Source organism: Chelmon rostratus, chromosome 5 (assembly GCF_017976325.1).
Source record: "Chelmon rostratus isolate fCheRos1 chromosome 5, fCheRos1.pri, whole genome shotgun sequence".
Lineage (NCBI taxonomy): Eukaryota > Metazoa > Chordata > Actinopteri > Chaetodontiformes > Chaetodontidae > Chelmon > Chelmon rostratus.
The window spans coordinates 15,088,735-15,104,880 of NC_055662.1; the positions used below are offsets into that span (position 1 = coordinate 15,088,735).

Genomic DNA, 16,146 nt, shown 5'->3' on the forward strand with positions numbered 1-16,146 from the left:
AGACGCTGCATGATGACGTTGACGTAATTGCGTCGCGTTTCAATGATGTGTTGGTTCTTGTAGTCTTATTTATGTTTCTCCTTTATTCTTACTATTAATTTACGAATAGAATCAAAATGCAGTTGTTTTGAACAACTCCCAAAAACAGGACTGGTTTCTCTTTCATTTTTATTTAGTTAACGCATTTATTTCCCTAAACATATATTATTGTTTTTATATGCTCATACAATGAATCAATTAGTGATTCTATAGCTTCATTGTTTTAAAAGAAAATAGTATATTCATTAATAACGGCCAACAAACAATGTTCCTAACTTTGGACTTTTATTAACTGACATTTTTAAAAAGCCATTCCTTTAAAAATCTCTTTAGCAGCAGAGCATACAAGTAATTTTATGAAAGATATTGCGAAGCGCATTTGATGTCTTCTGATCTTATTTTATACCATCCCTGTTTCAAGTAGCAGACTTTTGCCCACATTCTGCATTGTTCAACATAACTTTTTAAAACGTTTTGTGAGGGATATTATTATTCATATGAAGAGCTTCTTAATAGCTGAAATGTTCAATATCAAATACCAACCATTCAGTAATCCTTTGCTCTTGTTGATTGTTATTAGTTTTTATAAGCATTTTGTGCACATGTAACAAATTAGCAAAGGTCCCCTTACTAGCTAACTAACATTTATTTTAAGTGATAAAGCCAAAAAGAAAGACTGATTAAATCAAAATAAATTAAATGCAAAAACTTCCATTACAGCTAAAATAAGAACTACTAAATCTATACTCTGTTAACTCTTAATCTCTGCTAAACAAGAAAAAAAATAGCATAGACTGTTGTCAATTACTGATCATGACAACTACAAAATAGAACTTAACTCTTTTTTTCTTTTTTTAAAATTGTATTTATTGAGATTCTTTGACAGAGAAATATAAAATCAGGTTTTGCTTGAGCTATCAGGTCAGGTCATATGTATTTTCACACAGTGCTGATCCCTGATAATGGAGTGATAGAGAACACTTTAAGGCAAACTTCGGAATCAATTTAAACCTTACTATAACCCAACACAAGCTGTACTTTATGAATCAATAATATGCTACATGTGTTAATGCTAAGGACGTAGCTGTGTATTTGAGGCACATACATAAACAGTCTCTTGAACCCTGGTACAAGCACACAAACATGAGTTAGATCTTTGTCTTCACGGAGCTTCTGAGGCAACACTGAATACATAGTTTTTAATAAATGAACTGAAAGAAGTAACAAGACTTATCAGCAAAAAATAAATGCTGAGTGATAATTGTCTTAGTGTGCCAGGAAAAAAACAAGCAGCAGTGCCGCATGTTAAGAGAACATTTATGTTGTATGTGAGGGGTTTTTTTTGTTGTTTTTTTTTTTAAATCTCTTTCTCAGACGTGTCTACTGTATTTCCTGTTATGACAGCGGACGGTGCTGCAAGACATTCTCCTGGGAGAATTCTTCTGATGTTGGCAGCTTCTTGAATCAGCAGTTTTCGATGATGATGGCAATGCCCTGACCACCACCGATGCAGGCAGAGCCAACAGCGTACTTGCCTCCTCGTCGCCTGATAAAGAAAACAAAGCTCGTTATTGAAGGCATTAAGGCTACTGAGTGTGCAGACGTCTCTTGGTATGCAGTACATATAGGGCACCTGAGCTCGTGAACCAGGTGGGCAGTGATGCGTGTTCCAGAAGCACCGAGAGGATGTCCGATGGCAATAGCTCCACCGTTAATGTTGCTTTTCTCTGGATCAAGACCAAGAGCCTTAGCAACAGCCAGGTACTGAGGGGCAAAGGCCTCATTCACCTGTGCAAAGAAAATGACATCAATGACACAAATGAGTAATAACTACCTGAATGAATCAAAACATAAATGAAATGCAGTTTTGAAAGTACTCAAGCACTGTATTTATGGACAATTTTGAGGTACTGTACTTGTTTCCATTTTAAGCTACTTTATACTCCTACTTCGCTACATTTCAGAGGGAAATAGTGTATTTTTTACTCCACTAGCATTTATCTGATGGCTGTAGTTATTAGTTAAAGGGAAGATCAAGATTTTACATATAAAACATACGATCTACATATGAAATACAACACATTGTTAAAAAGTAAATTAATTTTTGGCTTGTGACCCCTTACAAAAAAAATAGCGCTGTGTTCGAGCACATTTTGTAACATTTCTGATGTCTGAACTGTGATTTAAATAACTGCTTGAGGCCCAAAAGAAGTGAAATTAAAATTGACACTGTGGAGGGGGCCCAAGGCTTAGGTTGGGAAACACGGGACAAAACTAAGTATTAAAAACTAGCTCAATCTAAAATGATACTTAGACATCCACACATCAGTATAAATTATCGAATAATGTAATATATAACAAATTGGTCTCAGGGGACATTTTCTACTTTTACTTTTGCTGATTATACTTCTGTATTGGTACTTCTATTCATGAATCAGAGATTTCAGTGGTAACAAACCTCCACAAGATCCATGTCCTTCAAAGTCAGACCCGCTTTTTTAAGAGCTTCTGTGATCGCTGGAACAGGACCTAGAGTGATTCAAGGAAGCCACTGTAAGATGCCGTGTGAAACACTACAGCTTATTTAGTCTGTCATTCCTTTCAATTCAATGCCTAACAGTGGTGTCACTCACCAATCCCCATAATGCTCGGGTCACAGCCTGACACGTGATAGGCCACGATTCTGGCCAGTGGAGTGAGCTTGTGTTCATTGAGTGCATCCTCGCTTGCAATCACCACAGCAGCAGCCCCATCAGATACACCCTGGAGATCAAGAAGCGGTGGTGCATTTAGTGAAAGAGGTAACAACAGCTGCACAATATTTATACTAACATATATTTTACTGTGTTCCACTCAAACTGCGGAACTCAAGTCACCGTCACAAGTCAGCACTCCTTCAATCGAAGGTTCTAGCTTTTCACATTGCAGCAACAGAACACTTTGAAGTTAAAACATTAAACATTCTTGTTGCTTGAAGTAAAACAGTCTTCCTGTTTAACATTGACTGGGATGAAGTAAAATTAACTGACCGCCTCAGGTCCTGAGGAGGAGTAAACAGCTCAGGCGTAAACTCACCGAAGCATTGGCAGCAGTAACAGTCCCTCCCTTCTTGAAGACAGGAGCCAGCTTGGCCATCTGCTCCAGTGTGGTCTGTGGACGAGGGTGTTCGTCCTGAGCCATGGACACCTTGCCCTTCTTAGCTTTCACATCAATGGGAGCAATTTCTGCTGTGTAGTAACCAGCCTCATGAGCTGTAAAAAAGACAGGAGTTATGATGATGATGATGATGAACTATTGAGAATGAGCTTGTCCTGAGCAAGAGCATAAAGTAAAGAGATGAAAGATTGAGGCTCGTCTTACCTGCCTTCCACCTTTGTTGTGTTTGGTACGCATAGTTGTCGCAGTCTTCTCGTGTGATCTGGTATTTCTCTGCCAGGTTTTCCGCTGTGATGCCCATTGGGATTTTGACGTGCAGGTCAGTCAGACCCGCCCACAAGGTGTCCTCTAACTGTCAAGCAGAGGAGGAGATTTACCTTTGTGTCAAAAGCTTCTTGGGTTTCATAACAAGCCGTCTTTAGGCCATCGCATGGCTTCATGCACATTTAGGGGATTAGAAAGAAAAGGAAAAATCGACCAGGAGCCAACCTTCAGGTCAAATCCAAACTTTGTACCAAATCGGATGTTGCGAACAGCGTAGGGGGCCTGGCTCATGCTCTCTGAGCCTCCAGCCAGGACCACCTCTGACTCCTTGAGGCAAATCTCCTACAGACACACGAGGCAACACGTTTTTGTTTTGCAGCAACAAGATAAAAGTTAAGGCACATTATGTTCATCTGATAAATCGGAAATCTTTTTTTTTACTAATGTGTGTACCATGTTCTTGGTGACATATCTGCAGTCTTTTACACACATACACTCAGTGGGCACTTTATTAGGTACACTTGTACCATAGATGGATGTAAGATAGATGACAGATGACAGATGATAGATAACATCTATCTTCACGAAGCTCATAATCTTCACTTTTTGTTGAGATGTGTAAATTCAGTTATATGTTTATTAGACTGAGGCCATAGTTAACAGTGGTGTCGAACTGGACTACATTATATTCAGAGGTGTTTCTAATTTTTCGTCCTTCCTATTTACATACATGAGAGGGGCAGACCAGTAGAAACACCTCTGAATGTAATACAGTCCAGTACAACACCACTACTAACTATGAGCTTGATGGTAAGACACATGATTTAATGAACATCTCTATGACAGTGTATTATAGGCCTCATAAAAGTAGACTTTATGGCAGAACAGTTGTATTGAATTTAATTAGATTGTACGGGTCTATCTAATAAAGTGGCCACTGAGTGTGCATTACTATGGTTTATTTACATTTGTATTCCTGCCAGAATTATTTCGCTCTTGTAGGAGTGCTTACTTGAGCACCACTGATGATGGATTGGAAACCAGATCCGCACAGTCTGTTCACAGTGAGAGCAGGGACTGGGATGGGAACGCCACACCTCAGACCCACATGACGAGCAATGTAGGGTGCATCAGCCGAGCTCTGTAATTAGGGAGGTAAATAAAGAGAAATGAAAAGGTGAGGAACAAACCAAGTACACTAGTCAACACACAAATAAGCATGTTAACATATATGTTTTCATGTGATTGTAGTTGCCATTTGTTAAATGTGGATGTTGATCTGTTGGATTTTAGTTACCTGCATGACATTTCCCATGATGACACTGTTTACAAGTTCTGGTGCAACGCCCCCTGCAGCGAGGGCAGCTTTGGCTGCATGCTCAGCCAGGTCTGTTGCACTGTGATCCTTCAACACGCCACCATAGGTACCGAACGGAGTGCGCTTGGCAGCTACAATAAATACACCTGCAGAGAAACAGAGCATTTCAATACAGTGACAAGGACTTCAAACCAGCCAGCACTGAGCCACAGCCAGATCAAAGCATCAGGGGGTGCTGGGTGGTATATAGAGAAGATTGACAAAGCCAGTGCACAGTGATGTAGACGAGAAAGAGTCAGTGTAAAAGGGGAAACTAACATCAGGTGGATCAAACTGCACCAAAGGGACAAGAGCAGCAACTTCTTCAGGATTTTCGAAGAAAAATAAAAATAAAAAGCATTCATGTTCAGGATACTCCAGTCAGTTAACTTTATCTCAGCCAAAATTAGCAAAAACTGATTTGAAAACATGCACGTTTTCTCAGCATTTTGACTCATGCAAATTGCTTCAATGATGCATAATGTTTCATAATAAACAAGTCAGTAGTGGTCCATTGCAAATAGGTAAATTCTTATCTTGAAATACTGTGTGAATGTGCCTTTGAGGTTCTTATCAGACATCGAACTGTTTACTAACCTCTGGTACATCTCAGGACGTGCATGATGCCATGACCTGCCTCTGCATTTGCACTGAGCTTTTAAACTGGATGAGACGCAGCTCATGGTTATCACAACAGCTGACTTGTGCTGAGAGGTGTGTTTGATGTTGTGTAACATGACCTGTATTTTAGACTCCACTCTGAATGTGGAAAGTGCAATAAAACATAAACTGGTCCAAAATCTATATGCACAGAATAAGTCCATCTTCACAAGTGACTGTATTTAAGTTTTGAAGTACTTGTATTTTACTTGACTTTTTCCCATTTGATGCTATATTATAGTAGTACTCTAGTAAATGTCAGAGGGTAATACAGCACTTTTGCATTACACTTACCTGAGATCTGTTGTGCACCTTCCAAAATATGTTTTAACGTTCAAAACGTGTGATTAGACTTGATATAATTTCAACATCATATTATGAGTGCAGTTCTTTGAGTAATTCAATTATGTGGTTTTACTCATTTTACTTAAGTAAGGAATGCGAGTTCTTTCTCCACTTTTGGAGATAATTAAGTGACATTAATATAATTTCAATAAGCACACTTTGCACTTAAATGGATGGAGAGATAAGAGGCTGCAATTGAGCAGGCAGCTGTTAATGTTCAACACCTCACTTTGTCACCTTTCACCTAATTTGTAGGTACATTGTGATCAGAAAACGTTTTAAGTCTCTGCCGACATTCATGGTCGACATTGATGGCACTCACTTAATGTCTATTTGTGATACCGCACTGCAACACAATTAGGAAAAATCCATCTCTAACATTTACAACGTTCAGAGCAGTACAGCTACACTCTGCCCGCATGCATGCCAGCTTTGTTGGCTTCCTGATGAACTAAAAAGTGTTTGCTTACCTCTGAGAAGCGCCATGATGCCAATTCAACAAACTTCCACTGTCAGGCTTGAACCTTTCCACCGATATCTTCTTGTGGCACTCTCAATCAGCCCGTGGTGGATACAAAAACCTGACAGAAGTCCGACCTTTCCCCTAAATAATGCAGCCGTCACTTTCCACCCGTCGAGTAAGATTCGACAAACATGTTACATACACATTCAAGATAAGATATTATTGTATAATTTAAAAAGAATCCTGAATTTATCACAGCATTTTAATTGTAGATTGTATCTTTTAAGTGCTCCACATTTAACCGTTTATTTAATTTTCGACGCAAAGAAAGTACTCGAAAGTGCGACCGTAAAATTGTGAGCGAGACTGTTCGTCGACGTCATCTTCACGCGCCACGTCCGCCTCTGTCACTCAGGCGAGGGGACGAACCAAGTGGACAGACATGTTCATGTGAACGTTTCTGTGGTTGTGTGAGTTTAAAGAAACATGTCTGTGGCTTTGTCGCGCTGTCTCTGCAGGGTTTTGTCCCGACAGACCGCTTCCTCAAGGTGAGCGTTCACAGTACGATGTGGGCTCTGGTGGTAACAAGACGCTAGCTAACTGGAGCTAACATGGCTAAGGTTATTCACGACCTGATTCTGTTTACTGTGTGTTGTATCGCAGCTTCCTGCTCGGGGAACATCACTGTGCTGGACAGAGTCCTTGGTTTTCACCAGTGATGACACTGAAGACGTCTGCTCCACTGAGGTATGATCAAGGCTGGATTATAAACCAAATGCCCTGTGGACCCAGAACCCCAGGGGCTTCAATAGGACCAAAAAAAGTGTTATTTATGATTATGCCAAGTGTAATACTGCTTTACTCACAATATAGTTTAAGATCAACTCAGAAAACTCATCTTAGAGAACAACATAATGTCATTTTACCACCTAGTCTAACTAGAACTTTAAAATGATGTGGATAAGATGCAAGTTATTTTCATTTTAAGATCATTGCGGCAACCAAAGTCCTAGACAATATTGAGTTTATGTCACTGTATCAATAAATATTACATCCTTTTATTCCCCCTGATCTGTTTCAAAATATCTTGTGGTTGAATATGTTCACATAGAGCTGTACTTTGTGTTTAAGAGCTGAGCCCAAAAAGAAGAAGAAAGTGGACCCAAAAAGGGAGCAGCTGATGAGAGACAGGCTGAAAAAAAAGCTGAAGAGGCTGGAGAAGGTTCCACCTGAGTTCATCCCAATAGAGGACTTCACCACTCCAGTCAAGTGCCTGGACGAAACAAGGTACGGCTCATATCACTTTGTCCACACTGTCATTTGCAAATAATCAGGTTAGACTTTTGTCAATGCATTTCAGCTCCCAGACTCTAATGCAACATGAGGCTGACTAATACTAACTCAACATTAAAATCACAGAGTTAATGTTTTCTGGACATGCTGTTATCTATCGATCATCTTTTTCTTCGACTCATTGAACCTTTGTTCTGTCCTTGCTATTGTGGTACTTGCTGACTTGGAAGTGCTGTAAATTGCTGTTTTTGATTCTTAACAAAGGGAACGCTCTGCACCAAGGCTGTCATTTGAAGAAAGCGAGCGTCGAGCCCTGCTGCTGAAGGAGTGGGGTCGATACAAACAGGTCACCACTTACCCTTCGCACCTCCATCACTTAAGCTTTTAGAGAAAATGTTGCTTCTGACCCCTGTGCTCTTAGTGGGCTTTATTTGATGAGCTCATCCATCTTTGTACTTGCAGGAGCAGCACATGGCTGAAATGAAAGCTGTTGAACATGCTCTAGAAGCCCAGAGGGAGGCACTGGAGGAGCTCAAATTAGAGTCTGAGGAACTGTACCAGCAGGCACTGAAGCCAGACCCCCTTCTGTTTCCCTTCACTCATGAAGGTCCCGCCTACACACCACCACAGACTATGTATGACGCTCCTGAAGGGAAATTTAATGACATCACTAAAGTTTACACACAGTGACGAGCCTGAAACAGCTGTGGGGCCAGCCTGTGTGTCTCGTCATGGACGTAGTGTGTTGTTGTCTATATGTGATTCAATAAGCCAAGATGCAGCCTTTTAATAGTCTGCACGTGTATGTGTGAAGGACACACATGTATGTTTTCATGAATTGCAGAGTCACCAGAGTTGTTTGATTTCTGTATCAAATGCAACAACATTCATGGAAATTATTTTCCACATTTACATCTCTGTATACAAAATAACAGAAGAAAACTAAAAATAAAAAATGTTTTTTTATTTTGCCAATTTGTTTAGAATACTTTGAAACAATTTGTGTTATTTAAGTGTAAAGCCATAATGGCATAAAATAGCACAATTCTGTTGAAACTGTAGAGCTGAATTCTGTCATTATTCATACCAATATTAATACCTTTAATTGTCACAGAGGAGTATTTACTATGGCATCAAAAACAGCACATTTACCGACACTGAAGACAATTCATGCAATTCAAAACACATTTACAGTGAGTCTGAGTGCAGTCAGCCTTGGTGCTTCAGTTTACACAAGCTTTGGAGAAATGATTATCAGCAAAAAAAACAACAACAATGCTTATGCAGAGTTTTTTTTTGTTTTTTTGACCAAACGCTGTCATCCTCATCATTGACCACTAGATGCTGCTACCACTGTTACAGCATTACAACACATCTGTTTTCATTCAGCAGCTCATGAAACAGGACTTAAGATGATAATGAATGATGACCAGTCTCTCCAGCATGTGGTTCTAAGCAACTTTGTTAAGTGCATTAAATGACAAGAATCTTCAGTTCACTTTGTTTTGGCCACCACGAAAAACAGACAGCAGGTTTATAGTGACAGCTCACGAGTCCTGAGGTTTTTCCTGGTTCAAGGGCATGTGCCAGTCTCTTGGAGGGTTTTGCCTCAGTTTCCACACTGGAGTGAACTTTCTCTGCTCTGCTACTCTGTTCCTCTCACTCATCTGCAAGGCTTCCTGCAATACAGATACAATACATACAGTATAAACTGATTTCAAGTGTTTATATGTATTCTATAGGACATTCAAACACACTGGGTAGTGTCAGACACATCACAAATTCAGGTCTTCAACAATGTGACTTCTGGCAGCTGTACCTTGGCTTGAGCGTCTCTGTGTTTCTCCCACTCTTTGCAGTTATGGTAGTCCTCTTTCCACTGCTGACAGGATGGGGAAGTGCCGTACGCATAATAATGGTGAAATTTGTTCCACAAGCTTTTGCAATGCTTGAATTCACTCCAGTAGTCATCACAGGGCCGAGGTGTCTACAAAAAGACAAAGGCAGGAATCATTACAGAGCCAACTTGTACAAATTATCCTTGGAACCTCCCCCCTACTGACATGTCTCTGGTGAATGACTGCATCACTTCAACTTCTCTTCTTCCACCGAACATGAACCAAAGGCCACAGGATGACAGTGCTTTAAGAGCAGAGAGGATCACTGGAGAGTGTGTAACTTATGTGGAGGGCTTCAGTGAAGTCAAAATTGTCTTTATTGATGACTAATTGCTGATAATAAAGAGGGCATGATTAAATAAGACTGTACTTGGAGAAAATAACATCGTGCAGTCTTTGAAAAAAAAAACTTATATAGAAACAAAACACCGATCTTGTCAATTATTCACATGATTATTTCATGTCTTAGTTATTTAAAAGTTTTTATCAAAAAAATATATTAAAATTAATTCATCGTCCACAAACAAGACACTGTAAGTTAATGCTACTGAACATTTTTTAAAAGTGTTAACTTAGCTTAAATAAGAGAAAAAGAAAAGTTATTGTCTGACACCACCTCCCTAAGGTTGCTATACAGATGAACGTCCGTTTGCACCGCGTGACGTTACAATTATCCACTTTTACATCAGGTTTTTAGGTTTTAATGAGTAAATCTAAGTCAACGCTCAGATCTCAAAGGAAATAATGAATCAGATAAATGACTGAGGCTCTGACTCTTTAAACCTCCTGGTCTAGCTGACATTGCTCTGCTAGCTAAGGTTAACGTTACTTCGGCAATTTAGCATCGATAGCTGATCACCCTGCTTTGGAGCTCTTTATCAGGACTATCAAGACCAAAGAAGCTAAAATGAAATCAGGACATTTAGCCAATAACGTAATTCACAATGTATTTTTGGGTTAATTTACCCTCCAACGTCTTTCTTCAGACTGCTCCATTGCTAGCTGGGCTAACTTGAGCAGAGACAACGCTTCCGGTCCAATTTCATCTCAGAATAAAAGCGCTACTATTTCAAGCATTATGAAAAGACGCATTTGAGGCTATAAAGACAACAAGAAACAACAAACGTCACAGCGAGAAAACATGAGTGTGCATCGCTGAAGGTGAACACACAAACCAAACATCCCATAATTGTAGAAACCATCATCACGACCATTTTAATTACAACTACTTTGCATTTGGGTCATCGTTTCTTCTTGTCTTTACATCTTTGTATTTTTTCTGTCATCTGTTGGTGTTATACAGTATTGATTACTTACCATTTGTCATGTCATCCATGTCAATACACCTTGTCTATTAAGAAGTGGACAACCAACCACTTATTCCTAATTCGAGCCGAGAAGAATGCCATAGATGCAGAAACATCCTGATATATTCCAGTCTCATTTGTTATTTCAGGTACATGCTCAGACATTACAAAAGAATCTTTAGCTACAAGTAATGCATTTCAAAAACACAGTCCTTTATTTGTCTATAAATAAACCAGGAAAAAAGGACAAACACTTGCAAATTAAACCTGAAACCCAGAAAAAAAACCTCAAACATAAAATTAAATTCTTTATAATTAAGAACAAAAGTAAAGAGATATTATTGCTCCCATTTCATCATAAGAATGGGACTCTGTATAACAGCATATTTAAAGTGAACTGCAAAAATGCAACGATTGGAGAAAAATGGGGGAATATGCTCTAACTACAAGGTAATTCAAACATGATATTACAATATATCACTTCTTTGTGTTGGTGGTGTGGTGATATTATTTCTTATGCCTGACTCAAATAAGTCACCCTGGACTAATAGTAAATTTAAACTGACATAATTTTATGCAGCTCAATTTCTGCTGAGCAAAATATTACTGTCAGAGTTTTAATCCTATATAACCACAACAGCAACATTTTCACTTCAAAGGAGACAGAGAGACAAAACCCCAATGCATCTGATGGCCCTTTTTTTTTCTTTTTTTTAACTTTGCTGTTGAAGGTGACAACAGATATGGTGAGTTTGTGCACATTAGCCAGTCCCTCCACTTGAAATCCTTCAAGGCTTTCTTCCCTTCTTGCGTAGTGACTGTCCTTGTCCAGAGAAGGCGATGAATCTGTTCAGGGCATCATCCTGAAAGAATGAAAAAGAGATTTAAATGTAGTTAAAACTGTAAAATTACAGGATGAGTGTTATGTGAGAAAACATAATTAGGGAATTCAACATTTAGAAATAGAATGAATGACAATAAAATTGTGCTATGGGAAACTAAAAAAAAGAGTGTGTTGAACTGTGCTGAGTAACTACAAACACAGCCTAGTTAAATATTTACAGGTTACATACGACATCAAACCCTTCACATTTCTTACATCATCCACAAATTTCCTGGGCTGAGGCCTCGAGTTCCTGATGAAGGTGATCCTGCCAACTTTGTACTCGTGGTTGGGAATGCCTCTGTGTGATGACATATAAGAGTTTAATATCAGGAATTTACACTCAAGACTAAACTCTGGTAGAATCATTCAATGCTCTGTGATTGTGGTAAAATAAAAACTCAACAGGTGCCACTAAGAGTCTCCGCACAGTGTGGAACACAAATCCCAGAATGGAGAGCTAGAAAAACTGTTACCAACAAAAATGCGTTTTTTGAAGCCACGTGAAACTGTCCAAAGATTCAAATGAATCTGATATATGGAGAAGATGGTTGAGACTAAAACAGCACGATCACCTTTTGTTTTACAGTTGGAGTGCGGGATTAATAAAACAGTGAGATTATAGGATCAGAGTCGTCAAGAATTGGAATAAGGAACAAGGAGATAAGAAATTTAACTTGAGGTAAGGTCATGCAGAATCTTATGAGTAATTTACAGGATCTTGTACTTTATTCAGAATTTTACAGGAAGCCAGTGGAAGAACAGAGGCAATGGGGGACCGTTGGCTAGTTCTGGTTAATAGTCTGGCAGCTGCATTCTGAACTAACTGTAAACGGCTTAGAGCTGCAGAGGAAAAGTTATCAGGACCAATTCAAAGAATTTCCATTTTGTCAGGGTTTAGGTGGAGGAAATTAAAACTACGCCACTTCATGTCTCCATGAATTCTGAACATTTTTTCACCTTTTGATGTCACTTGGGCCAAGAGGGGCAGGGCTGGGCTCAATCCCTTTTGTTTTACCATCCAAACGATTGCCAGAGCCGGTGAAAGCCTGAGGGTAAGAAAAAGATTAGAAGTCACATTAGCTCCAATTATCAGCTATCAGCAGTCATTAGGACATTTATTTGTCTCTAACCCACAGCATCATTTACTCACTCTGAATCCCATGTCCATGTCAGCATAGCTGCTGGGATCTCCTTCTTCCTCCTGTGAAGACATTTGTTTTATCAATTTGTTCAGAACACAGAGTGTTGAGCTACCTTTACGGTTGGATCCTTACTGTTGGTTCTTCTGGGTGCTGAGGTCGTCGTTCAGGCTCTTTGTAACCCAAAGGAGCATCAAAATCCACCTGAGAAACAGAGTGACAGCACATTTAAAGCGGAGAACACAACACAATATTTCATTGTTGTCTGTGATAATGTAGCAGGTCTTACGTTCATATCACACTCGATGATGGATACTGCTTTATCTGGCTTGGTCTCCATTACTCGCAGCTCATATATCTGAAAAAAAAAAAACACATTTGCAGTGGTATTCAGTAGAAATAAAATAAAATAGAATCATATTCACATGCTAGTCCAATCTGAATAAACTGATTTACCTTTTCATTGTAGTTGATAGCAATGACATCACCAGTGGTCAAGCAGGCAAAGTTTCTCAATGCATTCTCTAGTCTGTAAGAAAGTGACAACTCAGTTAATCACTTTAAACACAAAATGTAAGAAAAAGGTCAATTACACGATCCGTTGATAATGATGATGATATTTCTTACACTGCCTTGGGGTTTGTAATGTCTAGGAAGTCGGGGCTTTGTGGCTGGAACTTAGAGTAAGTGGCCACCATAAGGTTAACACTTTCCACTGTGACCAGACCACCTTCCTCCAGCAGGAGATTCTGCATCATCTACAGCAAACAAAATAAGGCAAATATCAGTGCTGCCTTGATTGCTGCTCACAAAGTGGCTTTAAAAACAGTTAACCAGCAGAGAATATTTCAGACAAAAGAAGAAACACACAGTTGTATTTAATCTCTTTCACTCAAAATCCTAAAGATTACACGCATCATTTTCTAAGTTACTTCTATTCCAGTTTTTTTATTAACTGCATTTTCGTGTTACTTATATAGGTTTGTTTGGAAACTTGGTCCTTTTACTTCTATTTTCATAAACTACCAGTACAGTATTATTAGCCATCTTCTCCTTCAGAATATTTAAGTGACAGCAGGCAGTTAAATCTCTGTCATACTCTAAACTTGTTCCTGTTTCTCACCCAGTGTGGCAGGTAGCAGATTCCCTCATCTGCCACAAACTCCAGAACACCACAGTGTGTCATTCTGTCTGAGTTCTTGTTGGTCAGCTTGAACAGCATTGGATAAGTGATATTAAGCCTGCCTGTACAGGGGGAAGGAGGAGAAAGTTAATAATCTTGAAAGGTTCATACAGGACTTGTACTATAATGAAGAGGTGCTTAATTCAACTACCACTTACTGAGCTGGTCGAGAGCTGAAGGCGGCATTATTACTGAAAAAAAGTGAATTAGGTGAGTCATTGACAATGAATAAGAACTGGTAAACTCATTCAGTTAAAAGACTTTTAAGACATACGGTAAAGGCATGAGTGAATTTCAACTGTGATTTTTCACTTTATTATGAATTAAATATACCCACTTGGCAAGACAATAAGAAACTGATCACTCTAATTAGATGGTTGTAGTATGACATACTTGTACATCAGGGAGGTAAAAGGCAGAAAACATGTTTTAAGCATGTTACCCAAAAGTGAGAATGCAAAACAGATGAGAACAGAAGGAGGGACGCAGCAGTATCCATGTGTTTTGCTATGTATAAGCTTACTGTTAGATGTTTCCCATGCATCCACGTTTAATGAAGCACTATCAAATTAATACATGAGAGTTTACCAGTTCGGTCCTTACAAAAACTGGCTCTTTGATGTGACAGTCTCATAGTGTCACAATGTCAGGGAATCACCTTTCCACAAACAAGGCAACCACCACTGGGGAACCACAGAGAATGAACTGCTGTGGCCTTTGTCAAACTTAGATCCACAGACATGTTCACAAGGGTCTGTAGCTTGCATAAGAAAAGCCTGGCTGCACCGGACATTGAGACAGACTTTATGACACGAGTCAGCATTAGAAACTGACAAATTCAACAGTAGACAACACTAGAAAGCAGGGATAGTTTGCTGATATGGTGGTTTATGGTGACTTTCCTGGCAGACATCTGGAAGAAACAGTAAATACTTCAAAGTACATATACAGCCTTGTGGCTGGTGAGCAGTTTCTATGGCTGGACTATAATAACGTTGTTAACACTATCAAAACAATGTTAATAGGTTTGATTGGAACAATAAACAGAAGAGTTTACAAACGATGCCAAAAACAGCCTGTTCGCAAACGTTTAGCTGGAAACTCTTTTGACAGTAATGCTCACTTTTGCCTCCTTTCTCTACGTCGGAGCGGTCGTTCGGACCTGCCAGCATGGACACCGAGTAACAGCGGTACTGAGTGGAGAAACGGTTCTGAAACCCCCGGGACATCGGGTGGTCGAATACGTGGAAGGAAAACTGTGGAAGAAACAAAATTTTATGAATAAAACACACATACTTGAGATGTTTTACGTGAGTTGGTTAACTTCCACGTAGCTTTTTAATTCCATCATGACAGGGCATCTTTCTGTTGTTGTCGTGTTATTGTTAGCCGCTCGCTAGCTTAAACTGCTGTTTCGCTTCATATATGTATCGTCGACGTTGGACAAAATGACGGTCCTACTCACCATGTCGACAGTTTAGGTCTTTGGTCGTCAAACGTCTCAGATCAAAATGTCTGTTTCTGTTTTCTTATTTGAAAATTTGCATATGAACTCCGAGGTTCCACTGTTGTCTTCCGCTTCTTCCGGAAGTGTACGAGCTGACGTTAGGAAATGACGACACGACAGAAGTTAGCCAATCGCAGCAGCCCACTGAAATAATTTTATGTAATTCTTTGTAAGCGTTACTGGAAAATTCATGACCATGAATTTTGAGATGAAACCAACTTCCCCTCTGGCTTCCCATAAGAGTATGACAGATTAAAATGTGACATGCTTTTAAAGGGGTACCACTCACACAAAACATTTTTAATAAGTCAAAACAGAAAAAGCAACAACGGCTAAGATATCCTAGCTTTGTCCATTGCATGAATCAAACTAATACCATTTGACATCTTACCACAAGGTCCTTTAAGTTGCAGTTAAGGAACTCTCAGCCACTAAATTGACCCTGTAATGTGGCTGTTTTGCCAACTAATGTTTCCGAATTAACTTTCAGTCTCAACTTTCCAGCAAAAACTGATTTGAAATTTTTTAAGTGCTCAGGAAAAAATAAATTTTGACATCTATAAGTCTGGCAACTGGGCGAAGTCTGTCTGCTAAGGAAGACCATGTGAAACAATAAAAAGCTCAAGGACAACTACTGCACTTAATCGAG

General features: G+C 39.3%; 4 protein-coding genes across 4 annotated transcripts; 1 reads left to right on the forward strand and 3 right to left on the reverse strand.

The window, feature by feature from the left end:
- Positions 1 to 1,342: 1,342 nt before the first annotated feature.
- On the reverse strand, positions 1,343 to 6,457 carry acaa2 (acetyl-CoA acyltransferase 2). Its single transcript, XM_041936721.1, has 10 exons — positions 6,292 to 6,457; positions 4,757 to 4,923; positions 4,472 to 4,600; positions 3,685 to 3,801; positions 3,400 to 3,547; positions 3,115 to 3,290; positions 2,673 to 2,802; positions 2,498 to 2,568; positions 1,673 to 1,827; positions 1,343 to 1,585 (listed from the first exon to the last, which is right to left on the reverse strand). Exons 1-10 carry the CDS (start codon positions 6,305 to 6,307, stop codon positions 1,504 to 1,506), a joined length of 1,191 nt encoding a protein of 396 aa, XP_041792655.1. The 5' UTR covers positions 6,308 to 6,457; the 3' UTR covers positions 1,343 to 1,503.
- Positions 6,458 to 6,695: 238 nt separating this feature from the next.
- On the forward strand, positions 6,696 to 8,667 carry mrpl40 (mitochondrial ribosomal protein L40). The gene is made up of 5 exons (XM_041936722.1): positions 6,696 to 6,832; positions 6,948 to 7,031; positions 7,416 to 7,571; positions 7,842 to 7,923; positions 8,040 to 8,667. Exons 1-5 carry the CDS (start codon positions 6,771 to 6,773, stop codon positions 8,265 to 8,267), a joined length of 612 nt encoding a protein of 203 aa, XP_041792656.1. The 5' UTR covers positions 6,696 to 6,770; the 3' UTR covers positions 8,268 to 8,667.
- c5h22orf39 (chromosome 5 C22orf39 homolog) lies at positions 8,294 to 10,581 on the reverse strand. Its single transcript, XM_041936723.1, has 3 exons — positions 10,442 to 10,581; positions 9,397 to 9,564; positions 8,294 to 9,256 (listed from the first exon to the last, which is right to left on the reverse strand). Exons 1-3 carry the CDS (start codon positions 10,469 to 10,471, stop codon positions 9,125 to 9,127), a joined length of 330 nt encoding a protein of 109 aa, XP_041792657.1. The 5' UTR covers positions 10,472 to 10,581; the 3' UTR covers positions 8,294 to 9,124.
- Positions 10,582 to 10,974: 393 nt separating this feature from the next.
- Positions 10,975 to 15,589, reverse strand: ufd1l (ubiquitin recognition factor in ER associated degradation 1). Its single transcript, XM_041937296.1, has 12 exons — positions 15,456 to 15,589; positions 15,114 to 15,246; positions 14,149 to 14,181; positions 13,931 to 14,052; positions 13,435 to 13,565; positions 13,264 to 13,336; positions 13,097 to 13,165; positions 12,943 to 13,011; positions 12,819 to 12,869; positions 12,626 to 12,714; positions 11,882 to 11,966; positions 10,975 to 11,645 (listed from the first exon to the last, which is right to left on the reverse strand). Exons 1-12 carry the CDS (start codon positions 15,456 to 15,458, stop codon positions 11,571 to 11,573), a joined length of 933 nt encoding a protein of 310 aa, XP_041793230.1. The 5' UTR covers positions 15,459 to 15,589; the 3' UTR covers positions 10,975 to 11,570.
- Positions 15,590 to 16,146: the final 557 nt, after the last annotated feature.

Bases quoted from the DNA above. Each gene is read 5' to 3' on its own strand.
- acaa2 (XM_041936721.1), bottom strand. The intron at 3,802-4,471 runs GTAAGCACTCCT...GTGTGTCTGTAG, and splicing joins CCATCATCAGTGGTGCTCAA to GAGATTTGCCTCAAGGAGTC. The intron at 1,828-2,497 runs GTTTGTTACCAC...TTCTTTGCACAG, and splicing joins AGGACATGGATCTTGTGGAG to GTGAATGAGGCCTTTGCCCC.
- ufd1l (XM_041937296.1), bottom strand. The intron at 13,337-13,434 runs GTAAGAAATATC...ACTTTCTTACAG, and splicing joins ATTACAAACCCCAAGGCAGT to ACTAGAGAATGCATTGAGAA. The intron at 11,646-11,881 runs GTAAGAAATGTG...TCATTCTTTCAG, and splicing joins CCAGGAAATTTGTGGATGAT to GATGATGCCCTGAACAGATT.
- mrpl40 (XM_041936722.1), top strand. From the start codon at position 6,771: ATGTCTGTGGCTTTGTCGCGCTGTCTCTGCAGGGTTTTGTCCCGACAG. The intron at 7,572-7,841 runs GTACGGCTCATA...TTCTTAACAAAG, and splicing joins AAGTGCCTGGACGAAACAAG to GGAACGCTCTGCACCAAGGC. The intron at 7,924-8,039 runs GTCACCACTTAC...TTGTACTTGCAG, and splicing joins AGTGGGGTCGATACAAACAG to GAGCAGCACATGGCTGAAAT.
- c5h22orf39 (XM_041936723.1), bottom strand. From the start codon at position 10,471: ATGGAGCAGTCTGAAGAAAGACGTTGGAGG. The intron at 9,565-10,441 runs GTAAATTAACCC...GTCTTTTTGTAG, and splicing joins CTGAAGAAAGACGTTGGAGG to ACACCTCGGCCCTGTGATGA. The intron at 9,257-9,396 runs GTACAGCTGCCA...TCTGTATTGCAG, and splicing joins ACAGAGACGCTCAAGCCAAG to GAAGCCTTGCAGATGAGTGA.